At 40.9% G+C, this 26,119-nt stretch overlaps 1 protein-coding gene and 1 pseudogene across 1 annotated transcript in view; both read right to left on the bottom strand.

Annotated features, from left to right (window-relative positions):
- Positions 1-26,119, bottom strand: part of PDE1C (phosphodiesterase 1C) — a 277,067-nt gene that overhangs the window by 67,249 nt on the left and 183,699 nt on the right. The window contains 6 exon segments of the mRNA XM_023753820.1: positions 150-290; positions 2,003-2,070; positions 2,073-2,118; positions 7,143-7,209; positions 8,331-8,513; positions 10,332-10,445. Of these exon segments, the coding sequence (XP_023609588.1) occupies positions 150-290; positions 2,003-2,070; positions 2,073-2,118; positions 7,143-7,209; positions 8,331-8,513; positions 10,332-10,445 (619 nt within the window).
- LOC111826067 lies at positions 5,351-5,476 on the bottom strand (annotated as a pseudogene).

Genomic DNA, 26,119 nt, shown 5'->3' with positions numbered 1-26,119 from the left:
CTGGGTTTATGGGCTAATGAATAACCATACCCACAGAATGTCTATCTCTGAAGAAGATTTCAAAGTAAAAGGGCATAGAGAGCAACCATAGAGAGCAACCATAGAGACCTGGCTGTTTGTGTAATCCTAGAGTTCCCATCTGTACTCACAGCGACGCCTGTCTTATAGAGGAGGTAGTGCACCGTCTGTGTGACGTCCGCAGCATGCACTAAATTGTGGTAAGGATTTTTATGCTTGCTGTATCCCACTTCCAGGGCCTCCACAAATGAGACGAGTGCTGAAATGGGGATCTGAAAAAGAGTAGTAAGTTTAATGGGCTAGTGGTTTAGTAGCTTTAAGTGAGGAAAAAAACATTACACAGGATCAGCTCAAAAACATGTAGGGAAGAAGGGTATATGTTCATTTATTCCTCAAGCAAAGGTTTGGGTCTTTTATTTCTCGAGAAATAAATGAGCGCGTACTATGCAGTGCATCTCGTTTATTTATGACAAAACATAAAGTACACCGAGATCTTAGGTCATGAAATGATTGCAAAACAAATATAAGCTGTCACCTCCAGAAAACTGTGCCCTTTAGGGAAAGTGATTGTATGTAAGGACACGTTAAAAAAAAAGACATCGTCTGTTATATATGGAAACAGAAACAACCTGTGTCCTTATGTCTGTTACTTGACAATTTATTATAGGTGCCTTGCAATGTGGAATAATATTTCCAATTAGCCTAGTTGCTTTTCTGTCTCAAATATGTATAAATACATCCCTTCTTTTTCTATGTGGCAGAAAGTGAAGGACAACTGCAAAATGTAGAAAATAAGGGCACCCTGATGACAGTCATTGTGTCGTTTTCGGGATCAATACCTTGGTTTGGGGTAAATTATCAAGTTCAGGACTGGAGGAAAAGGAAAGAGTGCATGTTCCTGGAGACTACACATCACATCAGGAAGAAAAAATGAGAACAATTCTACTGGGATGCTTTGCGAGAGCCCATAACATGTTCTTTCTGGAGCCCAGTCTTCCACGCTTCGGCTTTAAAAATTTAAACATGCCTTGCAGATGTCAAAGATCAATTTTCATTTTTGAAAAGGAAGTCCCCAGAAACCTAGATGCTTGGGGCTATTCATGAGCAGTCTGTGGCCCCTGAAATTCATGGAGCTTTGCTCTTCGGACAGTGTCTCAGGCATTCACCGGGTTTTCAAACAGGTTTCTGGTGCAAAATAAATTAAGGACCACTGCCATCAAATATTTCTGGCCATGTAAGAAATACACAGTCCTTTAGAAAGTGCCAAGGCACCGTGCTGTCCAGAGAAGTCAATATTTTTCAGAGAAAAAGGCCTGCATTTTCTAGAGGCTCATCCCTAGAATGAGGGACGTCTGAGAAACATAATACGACAGATGTCAGCCGATGAATTCGCAGGTTGCCTGGAGAACCCGGCCCGACCTCCAGACTCTGCGAGTGAGAGGCTGAAGGGATTGCACACTGGAAACGATTCATGCTCTGCACTTAAGGCGGAAGAATTCATTGGGAGCATGAATGGCCGGGCTATACCAATGACCTGTCAAGATGATTAGTGAGGGTATTTGTCTGCATTTGAGTCAAGTGATGGGAAAAAAAAGTCTGCAGAGGCAGCCGTCCTGCATTCTGTCTCCATCAGTGTCTCCCCGCTGATGGAGGAGAATTTACATGAAATCAGGCTGAAATGAGACCAGTGAGCAGAGCCACGGGGAGTTCTGCTAGTGCAAGCTTCGGGTGGTACTTCCCAGGAAGGCTGGGATCAAAACGTGTGACTCCAGCCTCTCCCTGGCCAAGGAGCCCCGCCAGGCAGGGGAGTAATGAAAAGTTCCCACCACGGAGGAGTCCGTGGCAGCGACTGTCCAGACGTTGCGTCACCAAGTCACCCTGAGAAGTTTGGGGTCTGTATTAAAAGGATTCTCTTGGCCTCAGCCCCCAAATCATGCAAGGATAGGTAAATGTGTGGTTGTTGTTTTTTCCATTAGGCACTGACCTTGAAACGGCTGATCAGATCGTAGCGTGTGAGTAATTCATAGAAAATGAATTTCAGTGCATGGTCCCGCTGGCTTCATTGAGAGAAAAGACATCAAAGGACCACCTGTCCACATCCTACAGGACCAGGCAGAGAGAAAGATGCATTAGTCCACAGCCACTTCCATAACCACCAGTTCCTCCCTGGGGAGTCGGCCTGGGATTTCACACTCACACTTTTTCCAACCTGGCAGACCTACATAGCATTTACTGATCAAATATTAAATAGTCTTATAACTAATAACAGCAGCTATAATTTATTGAGTGCCTACCATATCTAGGCATCATGACCAGTAATAAATACATAATTTATCTGGAAAACCACTCTAAGGGATAGGTTTTATTACTCACATTTTACAGATGAGAAAACTGAGAAGTGACCTCATTTCCCTAAAGCCCCATCACAAGTAAGTGCTGGGGACACACAAACACATGGTCACCCTAAGCTCGGGCTCTGTCCATTAAGCTCTTCCACTCCCTACCCCGGCTGAATTTCAAATTTTTAATTCATTGACAACAACCTTCAGTGCTTCCCTATTCTGAACTTCTCCCCAGTCCCTTGATGCCATCTGCAGACTTCCTCTTAGTCCACAGTTGAGGATATCAACCCACTTTAAAGTGTTCAGAAACACGCACGATATAGAATACAGAACAGCTCCAAACTGCTGAGCTGAATCCAAGGAGAAAGCCTTTATTTCATGGGTCAGAAAAATGTCACCACGTCTGGAGTCACTGACCAGGGGACTTGGTCCTCGAATCTGTAAGTCACCTTACTGAAAAAAGTAAAACTAAGACCTAAGCTGAACACACACCACATATACCATTTTTAAAGTTCAAAGTCTTATTTGTCTATAAATAGCTACACCAGAATATATATAAACACTGCCTGATGTGTCTTTGACTTATAACCAGCTATTTATAAACAAAGGTGTGTTTAACCAATAGGTAAAGCAACGGTCTCACTTTCTCATTATGACAGAGTCTCACTTTCAGTAGAGAAAGTGTGTGGCTGTGAGCTTGACAATAAGGACCCACATGAGGCCACGTGGAGTCCGGGCAGGGTGTCAGATGGTGCCCTGAGAAAAACCTGGGCTACTAGGAACCACTGGCCTGAGTGGCTCTCATCTCAGCCCTCACTGCATCCCAACATCACCCATCCATCCCAATCCTGTCTCTCTCCAAACGTCCCACGGTCAAGTTCATTCCAAGGTCATCAAGGGTCACTCTCGTGGATGCCAGGGCACAGAAAAACTGAATCATTTACAGGGAAAACCAAATTTTTCCAAAAGTACCTCAAACTGGATTGTTTCAATTCATATCAGTGGTAACCTCACCTCCATTTTCAATAATTTCTCCTCCACTATAATAACTAAAGAAATTGCTACAAGTATTGAGCACATTTTTTTGTACCAGGCACAGTGTAAGGTAATTTATCTACATTTGCAAATCCTCACAATTCTGGAAATAGGTGTTACTTTCCTCAGATTTACAGATGGAACCTCAGAGAGATGAAATGAAGTGTCTATTCAGTAGCAGAACCCGGTATTAACTCCTGTGACACCACCTAGCGATAGCCTTGCCGGCAGATGACATTGTAAATTCCATAAATATAAGTTGTAACCCAGGCCTCATAAACACCCCAACAGGGCCCAGACCATAGATGGTGGGGCAATTTAAGCTTAACCCAAGAACTGAACCTTCACCCTGATAACTATAATTGGCATTGCCATGACATCCATTCTCTGACAATTAGTCCTAAAGAAAAGTCCTCTGACTACTCAGTAGGTGGGACAACATTTTGTCATGTGTGACAATTTTTAATCCTATTCTCCAGAATGAATAAAAACAAGAGAAAGGCTACTCCTGGAAATAAAGAGATTATCATAGCAAGAAGCCCAATTTATTCTGAACATTAGGACTTAGAGAGATGAGAAGATGAGTAAGTAGACAGCAGGGTGGATGTCCTCTCGGGCCCTCCTTTTCAGAAGGCTTAGCCTTGATTCTCAAATTGTAATGTTCTTCAGAGCCACTGGGGGTGCTCAGGGAAAATGCTAATTTTCAGGCGGGGGACTCTGCAAAGTCTTAGTGTGGGGTGTGGAATCTGCATTTAACAAGCACCTAGTTTAACTGTTTTAAACCAATCTTCCTCTCTTACCAAACTTGGTTCAAGGACCATTCCCGTGGAGAACTGCATAGACTTCCTAACAGTCTGACTTTACGTAAAGGAAGCCCTAGCTGCCTCATTTCCTCCCACTTTAAACCTGGAGTCTCTCCAGGATGTCCCTTCTGCAGTCACACAAACAGACGCCCTTCTAAAGAACAGAACACGTCTACATTCCCAGTAACCCCACCTCAGAGGGCTCGAGAGAAAACACCCCAGATTAGAAGCTATTGAATGGGAAACATAAGAAGAACAGAAATGCCACATATTTCAAATTTAGAGATGGGCGGTGGTTAATTCTTCTATTACTTAAATGTTACTTTATGCCATGTTCTTACATTAATCACAAAGCTTAACATGACAGTAGCCCGATGGTTATTTTATGGACTTGTATTCTCTCAGTCCTTGGGGACATTTCTGTAATAGAAGAAAACAATATGATCCCATATTAACTGCTGGCAATGAAGTGAGATAACCTTTTTCTAACAGGCACAACATTTTAAAAAGCAGGAAAAAAAAGTATCAGTGTGATCTCTACAACTCACCTCTAATCCACTGCAAATAAAACAGAGTCTGGGGAAGCAGAAAAATATTACATTTTTAAAGGCCTTGAACTTCCCCAGTGAACAGGAGATAAGAACAAGAGAAAAAGCTGTTTTAGCCTTGTGCACGTATCAGCAATACTTGTGGAGAAGGATAGCAATTCAGAGAGTTAGTACTTACTTCTTGTCTGAATCATCTAGGTACCCTCCCCTCAGAAAGACATGTGTGCATTTGAGAATCGCTTTTCCCTAAGCATAAAATAACAATCGTGCACATCACAGGTTGTTCCACATTTCCTTCAGTTATTCTACATAGACAACATGCTCCAATTTGGAAGACATATTTTCATAAATTTCTTAGTGCCTGTATAATCACCTGTATTTATGTTCCCAATAAAGGAAGGAATTAAAAATAAAAGATGCTTTTAATGTTCCTAAGACTCACTCAATGTTTCAGGTTCAATTATGAAAATCAATGCATCTTCACAGTGGATGTTATGAAACATCAAATCTTATGTGAATTGATTTTACTGATTAAATGGGAAATGTCACTGTAAATCACACTGATATATTAGGCATTAAAGTGGGAGTTGAATAGGAGTGAGAGAAAACGTGTCTCCTTGCTGTATCCTTCTTGAGTATCCTTCCTATTCTTACGATAAGCTGAGAAGAGATATTTAATTGTTAAGGACAGATACTACACTTGATCTTAGCCAAAAAGCCAAGAGGCAATTCACCTGTTAGAATGGCTATTATCAACAAGACGACTTATAACAAGTGTTTGAGAGATTGTAGAGAAAAAGGAACCCTCATACACTGCTGGTGGGAATGTAAATTGGTACAGCCATTATGATATGAAGGTTCCTTAAAAATAAGAATAGAGTTACCACATGCCCCAACAATCCCTCCTCTGGGTATCTACTCAGCCACAAGAACAGATGAAATACTGCCATTTTAAACAACTTGGTTGGATAATAAGAATATCATGCTAAGTGAAATAAGTCAGTTGGGAAAAATCAAGAACCATATGATTTTACTCATATGTGGGATATAAAACTGAAAGCAACAAACAAACAAGACAAATAAACAAACAAAAACTCAAAGACAAAGACAACAGTATTGTGATTACCAGAGGGAAAAGGGAGTGGGGAAGAGAAAAATGGTTAAAGAGGGTTAAATATATGGTGATGGAAGAAGACTAGACTTTGAGTGGTGAACACACAAGGAATATACAGATGACGTAGTATAAACTGTACACTTGAAACCTATATAATTTTATGAACCAATGTCACCCCAATAAATTCAATAAAATTTAAAAGAAAAAGTTACAGAAAATGGAGAACGGAGGCAAGAGAAAATAACTATGAAATATATAATCAAAATGGCCCTAAAAGACTTTTTCTTGACGTTATGTTGATCAAGAAGCACTCCCGATTCCATGAATGGGTAATTTAAGTTATATTCTGAAAATAGCATCAGGTTTCAGAGAAAGACAAGAACAGCTTTAACCATAGTTAGAATGCTGGGACATCCCTGAGCAAGTGGCTGCAACGCCATGTCTAGATACCATGCAGTGTCAACCAGCCTAGGGATCCTGGGCCTTAGCACAGACCATCCTCAAATCCACAAGCCAAATCAGCTTCAACTCAGCTGGGATACCCTCAGACCAGTGGGTGTGAATCAGCGCACACCTAGAGGAATACATCTGCTCTGGGACTCTTAGAAAAATTCTGCGCAATTCCAAGAGCTTGTCTCCTTGGGAGTAATTCTACCGGTTTTAGACCATTTAAACTCAAACATCTGCATGACTTCAAATGGGACTTTGGGGCTCAGTGAGAGTCTAGGGAAAACAGTAGAGCATATGGAGAGGGTCAGGGCTGTGGGGCATATGCCCATGCCATTATCGATGGCTTATTGTATACCTAGAACTCTGGTATCAAACCTTAGTCCTGCCCCTAATTAACTGTCTTTTTAAAAAAAAATCTCACTGAGTCTCAGTTTATTCATCTATAAAATGGACTTAGGGTAGGAAATCATGTAATGGTATAATAATGATCACCAAAGATCCTCGTGATGATCAATATTTATAACCAGATCAAATTTGATCTTTTTTGGCCAAAGTCAAAATGAGCCCATAATGAAGTGACTCCAAGGAAGTAGAGAAATATGAAACCCACAGAGTTTGATTTAATAAAAAAAAAAATTTAGCAAGATGAAGGCTGAAAAGATAGTGATACCATTTAAACAGATAAGTAAAAGATAATAAAAGTTTTAAAAATCAGGAATGACAGGGAAATCTAAATGAACTATAAATGGAAGTCTCTTATTTCATAATTACAAGTGTAATTGTATTTTTATAGAGTATCATGTACATTGTAATACTTTTTCATTGGTATTACCTTTAATGCTTCTATAACCACTGCTGGGTAGCTCAGTCCAACCATGTTTGATGTACGTCTATACATTCTGGCAAAGTCAGAGAAGGAGAAAATGCAATATTACATCTACAAGTATTGACAAATAATGAGAAGTCATGTCATCTGGCGACCCAAGGCACCTAACATTTCTTTTGTAATCTTTTTCATAGTCACTCAAGTGGCCTAAGTGTAAAATTCAAAAGAAATTAACATAATCCCAAACATATGAACTGTTGGAAACAAAAAAGAATGAATCTGTGTGGCTCAAGTTGGAAATTATATGATTAAAATTCTGCCAGAAGAGAATTCTAGTACAACATAGAGAGTATGCAATGTAGAACTTTAACCTGGACAATGAGCTCCTATGGGCAACCCATTTAGAAGAGCTGTTCATTAGAACTGCTAAAAACAAGCAGAAAAACGTCCAGGGTGAACTGTGAAATTCTAAAACCTTTAATTGTACAATAAGGATTACAGGAAGAATAAACCCATTTTTATAATAAGGATTACAGGAAGAATAGATCGATTTCTGGAATCTCTGTCCAGGGAAGGGAAGCAATGTAATTTCAAAGAACAAAACCAGTTAGGGCTAGGCAACCCATTTAGAAGAGCTGTTCATTAGAACTGCTAAAAACAAGCAGGAAAACGTCCAGGGTGAACTGTGAAATTCTAAAACCTTTAATTGTACAATAAGGATTACAGGAAGAATAAACCCATTTTTATAATAAGGATTATAGGAAGATAGATTGATTTCTGAATCTATGTCCAGGGAAGGGAAACAATGTAATTTCAAAGAACAAAATGGCTAACAGAATTGGAAAGTTCCAAGGGGAACTGGAGCCCTTTCAGTGAACTGCCCTCCTGGGTCAACAAGCTGTCCCTGACCTGTCCCAAATGCAGACATCCTCCACATCTGTCAAAGGATATCCTTCTTTAAAAGTGGGAGACTGGACTCAACTCGGTTGACAAAAAGAATCTGAGCCAGAGGCAAAAGCTTGTCCTAATGGTGCTACGGAGAGGAAAGTCTCTCATTCAAGACTATCTGTTTGCACCCAGGATTTTCAGTATTTATAAAGACACCAAAAGTACATCAAAGCAAATCTTCCATTTTTGGGGAACAGGTGTTCCTCGTGCTGCTTTGGTTATCGAATGAATGACAGTTGTCTTTACCTCTCCACGAATATCCCAGCCTGCACTGCATGCACGATGCTCTTGAACCGCGGCTTCTCATCGCTCCTCCTGAGCATCATCCCCATCTGCCGCGTGAAGGTGGAGGCCAGCCAGTCTCGGACCTCGGAAGGCACCGCATCTGACTGGATGTCACTGAGCTCATCCTCCGTATCCAGGAGTCGCCTGAACACAAGAAACACAACCGGACACAGACAAAACCTGAAGTGAGAGCTCTCTGTTCTGAACAGCTGCTCCTCTCCCCCCATCTGCAGACGCAGGTGCAAAGAAACCAAATTAAATCAGCCACAAAAAAATGCAGCACCTTTTGGGTAAGGTTTGTGAGAGCTCACCATTTGCCTTTCAGAAATGTCTTTTCTACAAGTTATATTTCAGGATGGCTCTCTCTACCAGCCTGGACAAGGAAACTGAGTCAGAGAAAGTCACACAGAGTCCCTCTCAGGCTCTGTGGGTCTCAGACCCACTGCACTCAGAGCACCCAGTATCCTGATTCCTAGGTTTGTGGAATTTGAATGGAATCTAAACCTTCCATTTAACAATGCACAGGGAGGTTTATTTCATAGATGGGCCTTGTGGTATTGTTGGGTTTTTTTAATTGACATTTAAAGACTTTGTCATAGACAACAGTAATGCATCATAAACTTTCCAGTTGCTACGAGACTAGATCTTAATTGTTCTCATCACAAAAATATAATGATAATTATGTGACATGACAGAGGTCTTAGCTAATGCTGCGGGTTAATCATACTGTGATATAAAATGTATCAAATCAACACATTGTACACTTTAAACTTACACAATGTTCTGTGCCAATTATATATCAATAAAAGTAATTTTTTAAAAAAGAAAAACTAATAGACTATAAAGTATTACTCAGACCCTAACAATGTCAACTGATATTCTCTGGTTTGATAGACCACCACAGAAACTTAGATGTTTAAATTCAAGCAAAATCTCCCAAATAAACAGTTCTGTATTTGAGCACAGACATTTAAGTCATCTGTCAGGTGGACTTAGCTGATATTTTAAACTTGTTCATAGGTCAGACCACTAGAACAAAATATAAATATACTAAGTTACATCAAATTTAGAATTGTATTTTATACTTATAGTAAGCCCTACTAAAAAGGAGTAAAAACTGGTGTTAATAAAAAGATTTTTTTTCTTTAAACACATCAGTTGGGGAAAGGGAATAAAGTGTGTATCATTTGGGGGGTGGGGGAAACTATGATATCAAATTTCCTTAAATTAGGAACCAACCATGTTACAAAAACTAAGCCACAAATTCTTAGATGACTGGGAAATCAGCTAAGAATCATCTCAGACTGGAATTTGGCATAGAAATGTAAGGGCGCACAAATACTGACAAAGGAGCCTATCTGAATTTTTAAAAGAAGATTTCATATTCATCATTTCAACTTTTCTTTTCCAAAAGAAAAGCAATTTTATTGTTTTCAAATGCATTTAGTAATTGGAAGCATTTTAATACTTTTGGATAATTCAAGTGCAGAGTCAGCCAAGAAAAATCAATGTCATACTTACTGAAGGAGAAACACGGGGTGCTTAAGAGAACAAATGCTTCTCCTTCACCCCCAGGCCCTCCACGTACAGACAGATACTGTGAGCTGGAGTAGAACCATAACATTTAGACTGAACCTAACGATATGCAATGATCATAGTAGAAGCCTACATTTGATAGAAAATCTTACCCGATTTTTACAATGACCTTTTCCCCTATTACATGGTCTCACTCCAGTGTCATAATGGCTGGATGAGATAAGTTCTATCAAAAGCTCCTTTTGATAGATGAGGAGGTACAGAGAAAATGTGAGCTCAAATCTACCCCATTTGCTTGTGGAAACTAAAGCTCCAAGACCGGTCATTTGAATGCTACCCTGTACATGCCATGGGGGACAATTCAGAAGGGCCATTTAATGGAAAAGTCACCATCAGTGCACTAACTTCTTGTCATTTTTACCTTACCTGGTTTCATCGATGTATACAGACTCAAGCACTGTAGCTGCATATTCCAAATTCTTCTTAAGATCTACCACTGAAGCCTCCCCTCTCTCTAACTGTTTGACCAAAGAGCGTAACCTAAGGGAGGAAAAGACATAATTCAATTAGAATAAAGGAAACAAAGAATGATCCTACAATTACAGTGACACATTTTAGAGTCATTCAATATTTTTATTTATTCCAATATATTGTAAAGGAAGATATTAATCTAATAATGGAGCTGGCCAGTATATCTCAAGGAGCAAGTTATAAAATAAATGCACACATTTTTATGAAGCAAGAATAAAAACGTTCTCATCTACCAGGCACTGACCACCCCCAACACTTTCCAGCTACCTTTTATGTTTAAGAGTTCCCTACATTATCAATGGTTTTGCAGCTTCTCTGATTTTAATTTTTGTTGCCCTAACTGGATGCAGTAAAGCATGACCAGCAACATCATCATCAGGTTGAGATTCTGCTATGTTGACAGTATTTTTTTCACAGGGACTGTGGAGAATAGCAGCCTCCTGGCCCACGGGTCTTCCAAGACAGCCAAGCAGGTCTAAATCGCCAGAATAATCTTAGAGGGCTACAAAGGTAGCCATGAAGGCAAAATAGCTCACTGGACAGGAAGGATGCCTCTAGGAGCAGATAAATACCCTAGTTGAAAAACAAACAGGAGGATGGGTGATCAACCTAGGAACTGAGGACAAAACCTTCCCCGCTGCTAGTCAAGACTTCCAGAGGGTATAAGAGAAATGATAAAGCATGCTCTCCTCGGAGAAGGACTTAGTATGTAGAGCCATAAAATGCCAACAGATGATCAAAGTCCAGTAACTAGGAATACTAAATACCACAGTGATTAGGAGATAGGACAACACTTCAGACAGACAAACAGCAAAAAAAAACAAAACCAAAAAAAAAAAAAAACAGAAACTTTGAGGACACTTCACAACAAATTGGCTATGCAATTCCAGACAAATTATTATTATATTTTTTAATCCTCATCCAAGGATATGTTTTGATTGATTTGACAGAGAGAGAAAGAGAGAGAGAGAGAGAGAGAGAGAGAGGTATTATTTGCCCCCCGTAAATACCCCAACTGGGGATTAAACCCACAACCTAGGTATGTGCCCTGACTGGGAATCAAACCCGCAAACTTTGGTGTATGGGACAACTCTCTAACCAACTGAGCCATCCAGCCAGGGCAGGCAAGTTATTTAATTTCTGTGAGAGTCAGCTATAAAATGGAGATCCAACCAACAAATCTCCTAGATTGCTATAAATGTTAAATCAAATTGATATTAATATAGTCACATCAACCATGTGACCCACTGTCGGTTTTTCCCCATCTTTATTGAGATGTAATTTACATATCACATTTTGTAAGTTTAAGGTGTACAACATGATGATTTAATACATGTATAGATTGGAAAATGATTACCACAATATAGTTAGTTAACACATCCATCACCTCACACAGTTACAATTTTTGTGTGAATATTTAAGATTTACTGTCTTAGCAACTTTCACATAATACTCAAAACTAATACTTGCTAACTAGTCATCATGCTGTACATTAGATCCTCAGAACTTATTCGTCTAACTAGAACTGTGTGTTCTTTGACCAACATCACATTTACTGGTTGTTTTTCATAAAAGGCAATTGTTATCATTACCATCATTGCCATTATTTGGTGACCTCGATCATCATAGGCAACCAGATGAGAAATACTGTAGCAGGACACTTAAGATTACCATCAAGTCTCCATTTCCCAAGGCTGAGCCCACCTTCCTGACTTCAAAATCCTCTGACTTGTATTCACAAGAAAGAAGACTTAGACTTCTTGGCAATATGTAAACTACTCCCCTGTAGATCCACATGAAAATGATCCATTAAAATAATAAGGAAAAAGTCTGGATCAACCTCAAAATGTAAGCAAGGGGTCATCCATACAAAAGAAATTCCCGGGAATGTCAATGATGTAAAACACAGAGAAAGTTCACTTGAATCACCATCTGACTGTGAATCTCTAACATGCAAAGGGAAAGATGCAAAGCACACCCACAGAGGCCTCTGCCCCCTGGGAGGTGAGGTTGGCGGTGGCTCCCATTAGCAGCGTTAGGAAGTGCTCTGGGTTTCAGAGGCAGCATAGGACAGGTTGTTGGCACAGAAGGGCTTGTAGTCACTCACACACCGTAGACAGCCCGCCTGCCAAAGGATGGCAGACTGCAGCGGCCAGCCCTGAAAGCTGCTCCAAAAAAGGAATGGAAGCTCTTTAGCAATAGCATTCCTGGCTACGTCTGCCTCTCATTTTCACTCTCACCTCCAAGAGCCCCACTGCCCTCCAGGTTGTTTGGACTGGCAACTGGCAAAATAAAACAAGGGTAAATTTAAACTTTTCTATTTCTCCCTTCATTTGGGGCTTCAGGTTCCTGCCAGGAATGTCCATGAATCACTAATAGGGCCCATCTCAATTCTCAAAACCTAAGGGCAAAGGACAAAGCATTAAAAAATGAAAATGGAAGGCTAATAGGAGTAAGAACCAGATGGTCCTATCTGCTGGCAATAGGGCTTCCATAATAGCAAATATAAGCAGCTTTAATCAAGGAAGTTTTCCTAGACTGAAGAAACACCTTGATAAACAGATAAAAAGAGATCAAATACAACCAGGAAAAAGATAAATGAAAACATCTAACGTATGCCGTTCTAATTTTTTAATTCAAAGAATAAAGAAAAGAACTTGAAAATCTTTGAGAAAATAAAATACATTATTTAAAAGTAATGAAAATTCAAGCTGGCCACAGACTCCTATACTGCCAAATATCAGAAAGTAATTTAACAACAATAGCAAGTTTTGAAAATAGTATGGTATAATTCAGGATATCTATATCTATATTTCATAGAATTGCCATGTATATGTGAACCCATCAAGTGTATTCTCAGGTGTGGACAAACTCAAACTTTCATCATTAAAAAGCTTTCCAGAAAACAAAGACGTTAAGGCATTCTCTATGCCAGAGGTCTATCCTCTTTCAAAGGGGATAGATTTATGGCTCTCCAATTAAATGGACTGTGGATTCACAACATAGATTTAACCTAACCACCCTTTACAAAATAGACAGTTTCAAAGATTAAAAAGAAGTGGCACATGGCATATAATGCTAATTATACAAGGACAAGTTCGCGTGAAAATGACTGACACTTCTTTTCCTAAGACAAGTTCCTATTCCTACTATATATGCTCCTATGTCACTCTTTTTATTATGAGTTAAAACCATTAAAAATATTTACTGTGTGTAAAAACCACATATTTGAGACAGCAGGAACCAAAGCATCCTCCGTCAAATTCTCACTTCACTTGTATTTCATAAAAGTGCTTTGAACTTAGATTGCTACCACCCGAGTGGAGGGGATAGCCAAAGGGAAGCCCTGTGGAACCAGAGTCGATTCCCAGGGCCAGGGCATGACCCCAGGCTAACACACCTGCCACATGCTGGGCACCTAGACATGCCCAGGAGTACTCAGGTACACACACACACACACACACACACACACACACACACACACAGGAATGAGGGGGTCAGGCACCAGTGTCATTCATTTCTGAAGGAGCCGCTTCAAATCCTGACCCTTTACTCTATTTCAGCGGTTCTCAACCTGTGGGTCGCGACCCCTTTGGTGGTCGAACGACCCTTTCACAGGGGTCACCTAAGACCATCCTGCATATCAGATATTTACATTACGATTCATAACAGTAGCAACATTACAGTTATGAAGTAGCAATGAAAATAATTTTATGGTTGGGTCACAACATGAGGAACTGTATTTAAAGGGCCAGAAGGTTGAAAACCACTGGTCTATTTGATAAGACAAAGGATGCTATGTAAAAACAAATCACAGTCAAACACTGTATAATTAAAATGATCACGAGCCTTAGCCAGTTTGGCTCAGTGGATAGAGCGTTGGCCTACAGACTGAAGAGTCCCAGGTTTGATTCCGGTCAGGGGCACATGCCTGGGTTTCAGGCTTGATCCCCAGGAGGGGGTGTGCAGGAGGCAGCCAATCCATGATCCTCTCTCATCAGTGATGTTTCTCTCTCTCTCTCTCTCTCCTTCCTCTCGGAAATCAATAAAAATATATTAAAAATAAATAAATAAAATGATCATGAACATTAAAAAACCCCACTCCTGGGAAAGTACAACATTGGGGACATCATCAAGTCATGAAGAGCCTCATATCTCTTGTGATCCGGCCACCAGAACCCTAGAGAAAGCGTCACTGTGAACCCCTCAACATTTCAGATCAGCAGCCCTGAAATCATCTGCCCCAGAGAGTCCCCCACTTTGTGTCACAGTGAGCAGCAGTCAACTGCGGGGGGTTCCCCTGATGTGGTCACCAGTAGAGCCACACCTTGGGCTCAGCCACATGTATGTATCCAGTGTGCAGCTCTGACCCAACAGGAAGCTGGAAACACTTCACCAGTGGCTTCAACTATCCCAGAGAAGAAATGACACAGAATAAAGTACCTTTGGATGCGTAAATGGTACCAAAAATTCAAGTCTACTCCCATCCTTCTAGCTTATGAGATGAGCAGAAGATTCTACCAACACCTTGGCAGGCAGTGAAGGGAGCCTTGGACAACACCCAGACAACACTCACCTCTCTTTAGTCAAGGACAACTAAACAGGGAAAAAAAATCTGTGAAAAGACTCGGCAATACAGATGCAGAGAACAGACCACTCAAAATGTAGACAAAGACACACTTCTGAAAAGGAAATTCACCAAAAGAAACAAAAATAAATTTTAGGGAGCATCTGTCTGCTTTGTGTTCAATTAAATTCAAGAAAGCAGATCTGTGAAACAAAGGTGAAAGCTGAAATCATAATGTAATAAAAAGTGAACATATTGAGAAAGACAAAATGAAAAAGAAAAAAATTATGGCAATACAAAAACTATATAAACTTTTTGAAAAAAGTAAATGGTGTCCGGCCCGTGTGGCTCAGTTGGCTGAGCATTGTCCCATGCACCAAGAGGTCACTGGTCCGATTCCCTATCAGGGCTCATGCCTGGGTTTGGGGCTTGATCCCCAGTGGGGGGATAGGTTGCAGGAGGCAGCCGATCAATGATTCTCTCTCACCACTGATGTTCCTATCTCTCGCTCCCTTGCCCTTCCATTCTCTGAAATTAATAAAAACATATTTCAAAAGTAGTTTTTGAAAAGGCCAATGTCCCCAAGGACAGGTGTCATGGTAAGCTGGAGTCCATGCATCTAGTTTTTTAATACCACTCACAAAGATTTTTGGTCTGTACACCTAAAGGAAGGGGAAAGTGAGAAAGGGAGGGGAGAGAAAAGAAGAGACACAACAATAACAGTAAAGTTCCTCTTCTGAGTGAATGCTCAGACTTTCCAGCACTCCATCCATTGCTGTCACCGAGGCTGCCAAGTGATAGTTTCAGTAGAGACGTGCAACACCATTTTAGGAATAGCTTATGCTTTCCAGCCTTGGCGGGATGCCTTCCTGTTCATCTAATGTGTCACTTCATTGTGGAGGAGCCATCGCACCTTCGCATGAGTCTTCCATTTCCCCAAATAACCTCTGTGCTTTCCATGTGCTTCTTTGCTCCAAGGCAGACAATGAAAGGTTGCATCACTTCAGTTCTCTGAGCCCTAAGTCTAGCACAAGTCCTGCAGCTCCCTCGATCCCATGCCAGTGTTTGGGATGCATAAAAGTGTTGGAAGAGAGGAACAAAATGAGAAAAGGCCTCAACTCTGTATTTTGAAATTTGAAAGGCTGTTGGAGTAGAAGAACGTCTTCCCTGCCACCATCCCACAAAGATCATTTCTAGGACCAATGGAGTTGGCTTGATTAGGAAGCAACTTTTGGACTCAACTTCACAACTTCAAAAACCCTACAATGGAATAAGCACTGTTCCGACCCAAATGAGGTCTTGATAACCCTGCAACACTATGCCTTGAGAACATATATATTTGCCGAGTTTTAGACACCACGAGAATGAAATCATCAGAGAAGCACAAGCAAAAATAAACTGGGACAAAAAACCAGGAAGCATACTTTCTGCATCTGTCGCTTCTGCCCAAGGTTGTTCCCTCTGAGGATGGATGAGCCGCTCGTCAAATGCCCGTGTGACGAAGGACGGCTATTGTCTCTCACAGGCTTTTGTTCGGTTTGAAAGAATATGAGAGGGAACTGGGTCCTTCAGAGCACTTCCCTCACATCCCAATGAATCACACGTCCTAAAAACTCATTTGAATAAAAAATCACCGTTGCAGTTCCTCATATCCGTGGATTTGTAAGCCAAAGGCGTCTCCGTGTACTTTTCACACACCTGTTTCCTCCATGTCACTCCCATCCCCTGCCGCTTACCGAAATGCCATAGAAAGCAAATTAAAACAACTCCCCCAACTGCAGTGCCCAAAGGGACGTTCAGGCTTGTGCTTTAATGTCACCCGTGATGCCATCTGAGTATTTTTCTGGTGATCTGTCGGTTTCTATAATCAAGATGGCTGCACTTGCAACCCTCATTCAACATTTACCGGTGCTTTCTGTGTACAGGCACTGTGACAGGCTCTTGAAATACAAAGGGGGGAATTGCAGTGTCTTCCCTCCATGAGGAAATACAGACAGCCAGTCCACACCTGCCGTGCAGCACAGCAAGCGTGATGGCGGTGGTGGGACAAGGGTGCTCAGGAAGCACAGAGGAGAGGAATCTCCAAACAGGAAGGCCCTTTCTAGAGAAGGTGACATCAGAGCTGTCTTGAGGCCAGATAGGCATCAGCCAGGAAAGCAGGATGGGAGGGAGAAATGGTGGACTGTGCACTGAGAAAGCAGCCTGAAGACTGTGATCCATCCAGAAAACTCCATGGATGGCTGGAACTCGGGGCTATGTGAAGAGATACAACTTCAGAAGACGGCAGGAGCCACACCCTGGTGGGCTTGGCATGCTGAGCTGAAGAAATGTAATTTCTCCTGAAGTAAGGGGGAGGCCCTGGAAAGTTATTAAATGGGGCAAGGGGGTGGCATAATAAGATTTGCATTTTAGAAACACCAACCTAGCAGCAGAGTAGAGGAATGCAGGCACTTAGTGAGGGGGACATTCTATATGTTTTGTTACAAATAGGTTTGTCTGATACCTGAACAGTGCAGCACAAATATTATGTCTCATGTGTTAATAGGCTGTTGCATGAATTTGGTGGTAGTATGGATCATTGCGTTCAGTAATTTCTGGGAAAGGACTTGTTTTGGGCACGTGGTTTCCTGATTTAGTGGCCTTTAAACCGAAACAGGAACACCAACAAAAATAATGACTGGCAAGAAGAGCCTAGTTATACAACTTGTACCTTTTGTGAATGCCATAAATAAAAGAAAAATGTGCTTCTATGATACCCAAGTACACAAGCTTAAGGCAGCTGTACAAATAGATTTAAATAAATTATTGGGCTGTAATTAATTTTTCACTTAAGAAAAAAATATTAGATTCATATATACATTTTATATACCTTTCATATAAATTAATAACCAGTTAAAAATGAGTAAGATGGCCCTAACCAGTTTGGCTCAGTGGATAGAGTGTCAGCCTGTGGACTGAAGGGTCCCAGGTTTGATTCCAGTCAAGGGCATGTACCTTGGTTGCGGGCACATCCCCAGTAGGGGGTGTGCAGGAGGCAGCTGATCGATGTTTCTCTCTCATCGATGTTTCTAACTCTCTATCCCTCTCCCTTCCTCTCTGTAAAAAATCAATAAAATTTTTAAAAAATAAATAAGATTATTAAAGATTTTAAACAAAATCATTAACAAAATTGGTGCAATTGAACATGTTCTGAACACTTCACCCAGTTGCAGAGTATAACATTCTCTTCAAGTGTACCAGTGACAGTTAGCAAAATTGGCGACATGCTGGGTCATAGCAAGAAGTCTCAACAAATTTCAAATAATTGAAATCATACAGATAATGTTCTCTGACAACAGTGAAACTCAACTTGAAATTAACAATAAAAATGACTAGAAATATTCTAAATGTTTGGAAATTTAGAAATATACTTCTAAATAATGTTGGGTCAAAATTAAATTAGAAAATAATTTTAAATGTTAATGAAAATGTCCTATATCAAAACCTGTGGCATGCAGGTAAAGCAGTGCTTAGAGGGAAATGTATAGCCTTAAATAAATATATTAGAAAAGGAGAACATCTGAAAATATGTTATTTCATTAACTATCTCAAGAAATTTAAAAAGAACATGTTAATCTAAAGAAAGTAAAAGACAGCAAAAAAATAAACACAAAAACAAAACTTAACTAAGTAGAAAACAAACTTATAACAGAAATAATCAATAAAGCCTAAATCTGGGTCTTTTAAAAGCTTAATAAAATATGCCCCCCCCAAAAAAAAGAGAGAGAGAAAACTACTACACATCCAACAGACATTCAAAAAAGTAATAAAAGAATATCATAAATAATTTTCTGCAGATATAGCCCTTCCCTCACTAGATCCAGCTGGTATATGTAAGGATGTGCATAAATACTTTAATATTAATACATGCACAACATAAGTAGGCAAAAAAATCTGCCACAAGGAAAAATTAAACAGCAAATAAACACTGCTTTTTAATTACTCGCTTCTACATGTGATTGTTCCATTCCATTAGCATGAACCTGTTCAAGGGTATCACTACATGCTCTCTTGGTTGCTGTGGATTTTCTGGTAAATAGTTGCATTCCTTTTGTTTTCATGAAGCTAGGCCATGGAGCAAGCCTGCATATTCAGTCTTCTCCTAGCTTCTGTTCTACACGGTAAATTTCCTTTCAGGGTGCGTGTTTGTGGGTGTGAGCGTGAGTGAGTGTGCACATGCATGCCTACTCATGGACTGTGAACCCTAACCAGAAAGTACTGTTTGGTGCCCCCCCCCAAAAAAAAGCCTTCTATTTGTATGGTATTCTAGGAGTCATTATGACCCAAGGTTAGAGTTTCCATTCACTGTGAGTTTATAACACTGATTTTATTCCTGTGGAGATCTTGTAGTACTATAACACAGTGATTTAGAAAGGTGTCTCTTCTGCACCCCCAATCATTCTTGATCTTATTTAAAAAACGTTTCTTAACAGCCAGTTTATCCCTTACTTGTTTTTACCACCACTCAACTCACACATTTTAAAAAAGGAAATGGTGTCCCCCCAAAAGTGCAAGATTGATCATTATTCTAGGAAAACACCATCTCTCTGAACTATGACTCTAGGTGGGCAGAGCTTATTGGGAAAGCATGCTAATGGAAGAACCCACTTTATTGGCCATCATTCTTCAGGAAAAAGAAAATAAAAACAATGGAAAAGAAAACCCAGAGCATCATCAGAGCATCATTCAAAATCTACCACAGGCCATGCTGGGGCTGTGAGGTGCAGGGGAAGGGGAGGATGTGGGACAGGGGCGGGGAGAGGGTAGAGCTGAAATCCTGCCAGGCTGCCAAAAAGGTAAGTTCCAGAAGCCAGTTTTCATTTGCAGCTATTCATGTGGAAAGAATCACCATCACTTTTCTCTGCAGATAAACATGTCACTTCAAAAACATCTGTTTCAATACAGCAAAGAAATGAGAACCAAAAACATCTTTGAATGGGAGTAATGAGAAAAGGAAGATGAGCAGAAATGAGAAGAAAGTTTGCAGGAAGATTCAGGGAGATTGAAACCACTCACAGACACAATTCTCTACATCTTAAGGGCCCACCCAGCCCCATGGCCCCCTCAATTTTCTTCCCTGACTTAATCAGAATTGCATGGCATTGGGAGGATTATCCAGATGCTAAAGCTCATGCACCCAGCAAAAGCACAGGAATTCTACCATACTAGAAACATAGTATGTCTTAGCAAGATTACCTTTTTCCTGCCCTTTTTTTCTTTTATAATAACAGAGATAAAATTAACTCATAGATAAAAACCTGCATAGAATGGCTAACAAGGTGCTGAATAGCACAGCGCCCTTCCTAAAGATTGATTCCAGAAGAATTATAAAATAAAACAACAAAACTCAAAGAAAATGGGAAACTCTTAGAGCGACTTGCTTTGAATGTGTGAGGACAGTGCCGTGCTTGGTCTAGAACAGACCCGGGAGGAAATAGGACAGGGCGTGTTACAGTCACTATTGTTTCCCTCCCTTGGCCACCTCCAGAGGCACAGTTGCTGCTCCCTGCCTCTGGTCACTCACAGCTCTGAGAGCCCAGAGATCCCAGAGAGTTCATTCAGGGTGATTTGTCCCACCCTGTGGCTCCACTAAGTTCGACATAGGATTCCAAGACGGCCCCAGAAGGAAAAAGAATGTGGAAGAGCCTGTGTGGGAGGTTTTCACCGGGCTGGACTTGGAATGCATCACCTCTGTCTCACTGTCCGGAACCTAGTCACAGGACCACCTGACCAAGAGAGAAGCTGGAGGTGCAGTCCCGTGTATCCCCGGAGGATGAGGAAGGGGGGTTGCTGAAGAGCCAGCCAATCTTGCCACAGCTACAAAACTGAAACCGTGTCATCTATACTTTTTTCTTTTAAGTCTTTTGTTTCTACCCTGTTGAGAGCATCCAATGAATATTGCATATGAAAGTGGCTTGCTAACTTTATAATCCTATTATGTGAGAGACACGATTATCCTGATTATGACATAACCTCTCAAACCTTGAGATAAAAATGAGAAAGTTCTCAAGGGAATTATCCTGAGGGAATAAAACCAATCCCAAGAGGTTACATACTATCCTATCCCACTTGTGTAACATTTTTGAAACGACAGAACTGTGAAATAAAGGACAGACTCGTGGCTGCCAGGGGTTAGACGGAGAGACGAGTGGGACAAAGACAGGTGTGAAAAAGTGACCCACGATGATGACAGCATTCTGTACCTTGGCAGTGGTAACAGATGCACAAACCTACATACGTGGTCAAATTGCACAGAACTAAACATATGCACACATATATGCACAATAAAACGGGGAACATCTGAAGAAGATAGATGGATTATGTTCATGTCTACATCCTGGCTGTACTATTGTTTTGCAAGATATCTGCATTGGGGAAAACTGACTAAAGGATTACTAATGGGAATCTCTTTGTATTATTTCTTACAACAATGTGAGCCTACAATTATCTCAAAATAAAAAGTTTAATTAAAAAGAAAAGGACACAGCCCTTCAGCTCAGTGGAATATTGATGAGAACAGGCTGCTCTTAAGTCGTCCTTACCTGGCTGGTTGTGTAAGGGCCTCTCTGTTCATGGGGCTACTTAGTGTTTATCTCCCAGGTCCTTCTGCTCGGCAGGAGGGAAGAAGAGAGAAAGGCTCACCGGTGGGCTGTTAACTGTATCTGATGGCTTTGGAGATGATCCAACAAGAATTACAACCAGTGATGGCGGGGACTTGGTGAGATCCAGAGAAAGACTCAAGGTTACTCCATGCTGGAGGTTGTCAGCATCAACGGAAGAAACTGAGATGCCAGCAAGTGGTCGTCACACTAACAAGATGAGGGAAGAAGAACCTGGTGACTTTACCAAAGGGCCACCGATTCCACCTCTACTGGCCACGACCCCTTGGGACCTCTGAGGTCTGAGGCTCTTTCCCTCCTGCATATTCATCGCCCCTTTTCAGTTCATCCTCTGAAGTCTGTTTCATTTCGAGGTAATTTCAGGATGGCAGGCTGGCCATGAAGTGTTTATAAGGAAGGAAATTCAAAGCAAGGCATGAGGCTGATGGAGGGGGTAAGTAAGTAGGGGTGTGAAAGAACCTGTCCTGGTGATTCCTTGTACTGTATGGTGCTTTCCAATCAAACAGGAAAACAATTTACATATTATTAACATTTAAAGTTTGTTTTCAACATAATTACCATTCAATTTCCTCCCCACCACAAATAGTTTTGTAATAGCTCTGGGATGGGGGGGGTAGGGGGGGAGGGTGTGGACCTGTAGTACGTCATCATTCATTGTCTGTCTACTCGAGCTCATTCTAATAACTGAAGGTGTCAAAAGCCAAAGCTTTTCCTTTTTTGCCACATATTAATAGTACAAGACGAGTTGAAAGATTTTTTTTTTATTCAAGTGTTACCATCTCATACACCAGCGCTGCCTCCCTCTCTTTGTGGGTGAGGACTGGGACTTGTCTCACTGTTCCTTCTATTAAAATAAGCTGCCCCCGCCCTCTGTGGTTAGAAACACAAGCTGGATATAGCTCAAGTAGCTAAACAAGGTAAAAGTGAATACAGGAGCATAACTATTTAGGAACAAAACTTGTCCCCTGTTAGCTATTCTCCATCAGAATTTACAAGGAGAGTTGACTTACAAAGGCATTAGCACTAATCCTGCCGAATACTGATGGATCAATATGAATAAAGCACTCCACTGCCCCGATTTGATTAGTCCTCATGGTTGATGATGGTAATGTTTGTGGTTTAAAATTGTAACTGGTGCTGTGGAGTTTTCCCCTCGTGAGCAGTATAAGCCTCCACTATTTTAAGACTTACTCATTTAGCATTTTTCAAACCACCTAAATATCAGTACATCCGCTGAAAGATTGTTTTTTTAATGGCACTTCAACCTACGTGGTGTCATAATGTGTTCTATTATTGCATGTAAAGAGAAGAAGTTTTTTCAGAAGAGATTTGTTGAGCTTCAGTTTCTAGCTCGGGGACTGGGAAGAGGAAGAAACAATTCTGTTCAACGATTCTCTATTAAAGGGCAAAGAGACGTCGAGGGAATCACGAAATGTTCGGCACTTGCTGTTGACTCTGGAATGGCCATGGGATTCGTGAAACTTGAGGGGTGGGGTGTTCACACCTGTGCTATCGAGGGTTGGAGCGGGGGAGTTTGCCGTTCTCCCTACCAGACCACAAACAACTGAGGCTCAGCGATGTCCCTCACCTGGCATCGCAACAGAGGGGACACCTGCCCTGCCCACAGCCTGGCACAGCCACAGGCCACGCGGAGCAGGTGTGACCCCTGATTGGGGGTCGCCCGCAGAGGAGATGTAGCTGAGCTTGCCCAGCGTTGCCGTGAAGTAAGAACCACATGAGCACCTTCACTAGCTCTGGGACTGGCCTTACAATGTACAGTCAGAATGCGGCTCAGTGAGCAGCCCGAGCCACTGTGTGTGCGGTGGCTCTGGGCCGTTGACCACGGCTTGCAGTGGCCGAGGTGCGGATTTCTGCCTTCCCCCAGGACTAGAATGTTCTACTGCCTGGAGTTTGGGGAGCCATGGAGCGCTGCCACCAGCCCTGCTCCCCTGGACTGTAGGTGCCTTCAAGGCGAGGGATCCGGAAAACCTGAGATGAAATGACGACTGTAAATTTTTTTATTTTTTTGGTTAATCCTCACCCAAGGATATTTTTCCATTGATTTTTAGGGAGAGTAGAAGACGGGGAAAGACAGAGAGAAACATTGATGTGAGAGAAACACATCGATTGGTTGCCTCCTGCACATGCCCCGACCAGGGCCCGGGCCGGGGAGGAGCCTGCAACCAACGTATTGCCCTTGACCGGAATCAAACCCAGGATCCTTTGGTCCGCAGGCTGACACTCTATCCACTGAGCCAAACCAGCTAGAGCTACGACGACTGTAGATTTAAAACAAGATCGTTTTATGCACTGAAAGTGTTCTATTGTGTATTGAGATATAAATAACAGGTTTGGCTCAGTGGATAGAGCACCGGCCTGCGGACTGAAGGGTCCCAGGTTTGATTCCAGTCAAAGGCATGTACCTTGGTTGCGGGCACAACCCCAGTGGGGGGTGTGCAGGAGGCAGCTGATCGATGTTTCTCTCTCATCGATGTTTCTCACTCTCTATTCCTCTCCCTTCATCTCTGTAAAAAAATCAATAAAATATATTTTTTAAAAAGATATAAAGGTAAGGAGCAAAACACATGCAAGATCTTACATTTGTGAAAATACTAAACCAACAGGCGACCATCCCTGAACCCAGCTTCCTGTCTCATCAACATTTCCTCCACTCTGGCATTCTCTCTTTTCCAATCTCTGATCTCACAAGTTCAATGGGAGGTGATGTCAGATACACGGATGTGTTTCATTTTTACCTCTGCAATGATGAAAGAATATATTTTGTAAATTCTTTCCCTTTGTCTCTAAATATGATTTTTCTCTAATATTTTTCTTTCTCTCTCTGAACACTCTCTGATGACCAGTTAACAGAGCTGACCAGGACAAATAGGTATATCGTTATTATTGCCAGTTCTCAAAGGCACTGTCCCATGTTTGAAGTATTGGCCCTAATGAAGCGACCGGACTCGCAACCTATTAATTCCCCCACATTCACATGTTTAGAAGAATTTACAAGAGTTTCTGGAAAAGACTACAAATAACCCGACATGCAATAATTTTTTACTTCTTTCCTTCCCACTAGTCAGAAAACCAATAATAAGTTGTTTACCCACCATAGAACATCAACTAAAATGCTGGTGTGGAATTTCTCTCAGGTTTTATCAAACACGTTTCCTAACATTCCTCTATGTAACAGGGGATTTGTTTTTACTATCACACATGTTTAAATGTGAGATGAAAATAGTATCTTTTAAAAATATCAGCAAATGGAATAAACATTTCACACAGATAAACACACTTGTATTGGCATTTCCCTTTGTAGGCCCCCACTAGAGTTTCTTAAATTTTAAAAAACCTTTGCTTTATTTGTATTCCAAAAAGAATACTTGGTCATTGTACAACATTTATGAAATATCTATTAAAATAAGAGAAGCCCTGGCCAGTGTTTCTCAGTGGTTGGAGCATCGCCCATGCACGGAAGGGTCACAGGTTCAATTCCTGGTCAGGGGCTCATACCTGGGTTGTGGTTTGAACCCAGGCCCTGGTCGGGGCATGCGTGGGAGGTAACCAATCGATGTGTCTCTCTCACATCAATGTTTCTCTCTGCTTCTCTCTTCCCCCTCCATTCTCTCTAAAAAATAATGGGAAAAAAATAACCTCAAGTTAGGATTAACAAAAAAATAAAATAAAAATAATTATGATAAAAATTATGACCCATAAATAGATTTGTTTAAATTATTTGTAACCTTCCCCACACAAAGTATTTAGTAGCATGCTTTTATACTAAAAAAATTATCCATATCTTCCAATGTTATTTAATTTTTTCCAACATAATTTTAATTATAGCATAGTTTTTAACTAAGTATATATTATAATTTATTCAATTAGTCCATTAGTGTAGGATACTCAGGTTTTTTTCTAATTTTTGCTATTACAAACTGTATTTAAAAAGTTTCTTATAACTATATTTTTGTGCACTGTTTTTTCTTAGTAGGACAAAATTTAGAAGGCCAGTATCAGGATCAAAGAAAAGAAATATTTCTTAACTTTTTGACATGTATTGCTAAAAACTTGATAGCAATTTCTTCTTTTTCACCAGCAGAGCATGATCATGTCCACTGCTCCAGTTTGTCACAAAAACCTGTGAAAACTGTTTGAAGGCACTGGAAATGGATTTGCATAGATATGTATTTTGTCTTTTTCTATGCCTCAGGTTTCCAATCAGAATTTTAAAAGTAGTGCAATAAACAGCTTGAGATGATAATCTTTAACAGGAATGGCTCCCTCCATCTCAACTACATTTTAACTGAAGGAAGTTATTTATGTTTCTAATATAAAACAGTGAAAAGTCATCTTCAACCCTCCCTGCTTCTCTGCCTGGCAAGTCGTGGCTACCATTCATTCAGTGTTGCCTGCGGCCAGACTGCCCTTAGCACAGCACTGCTGCCGGTTCTGGG

Source organism: Myotis lucifugus, unplaced genomic scaffold (genome assembly GCF_000147115.1).
Source record: "Myotis lucifugus unplaced genomic scaffold, Myoluc2.0 scaffold_52, whole genome shotgun sequence".
NCBI classification, from domain to species: Eukaryota; Metazoa; Chordata; class Mammalia; order Chiroptera; family Vespertilionidae; genus Myotis; species Myotis lucifugus.
The sequence above is the reverse complement of the archived record's forward strand: the minus strand, read 5'-3'. Positions and strand labels throughout refer to the sequence as shown.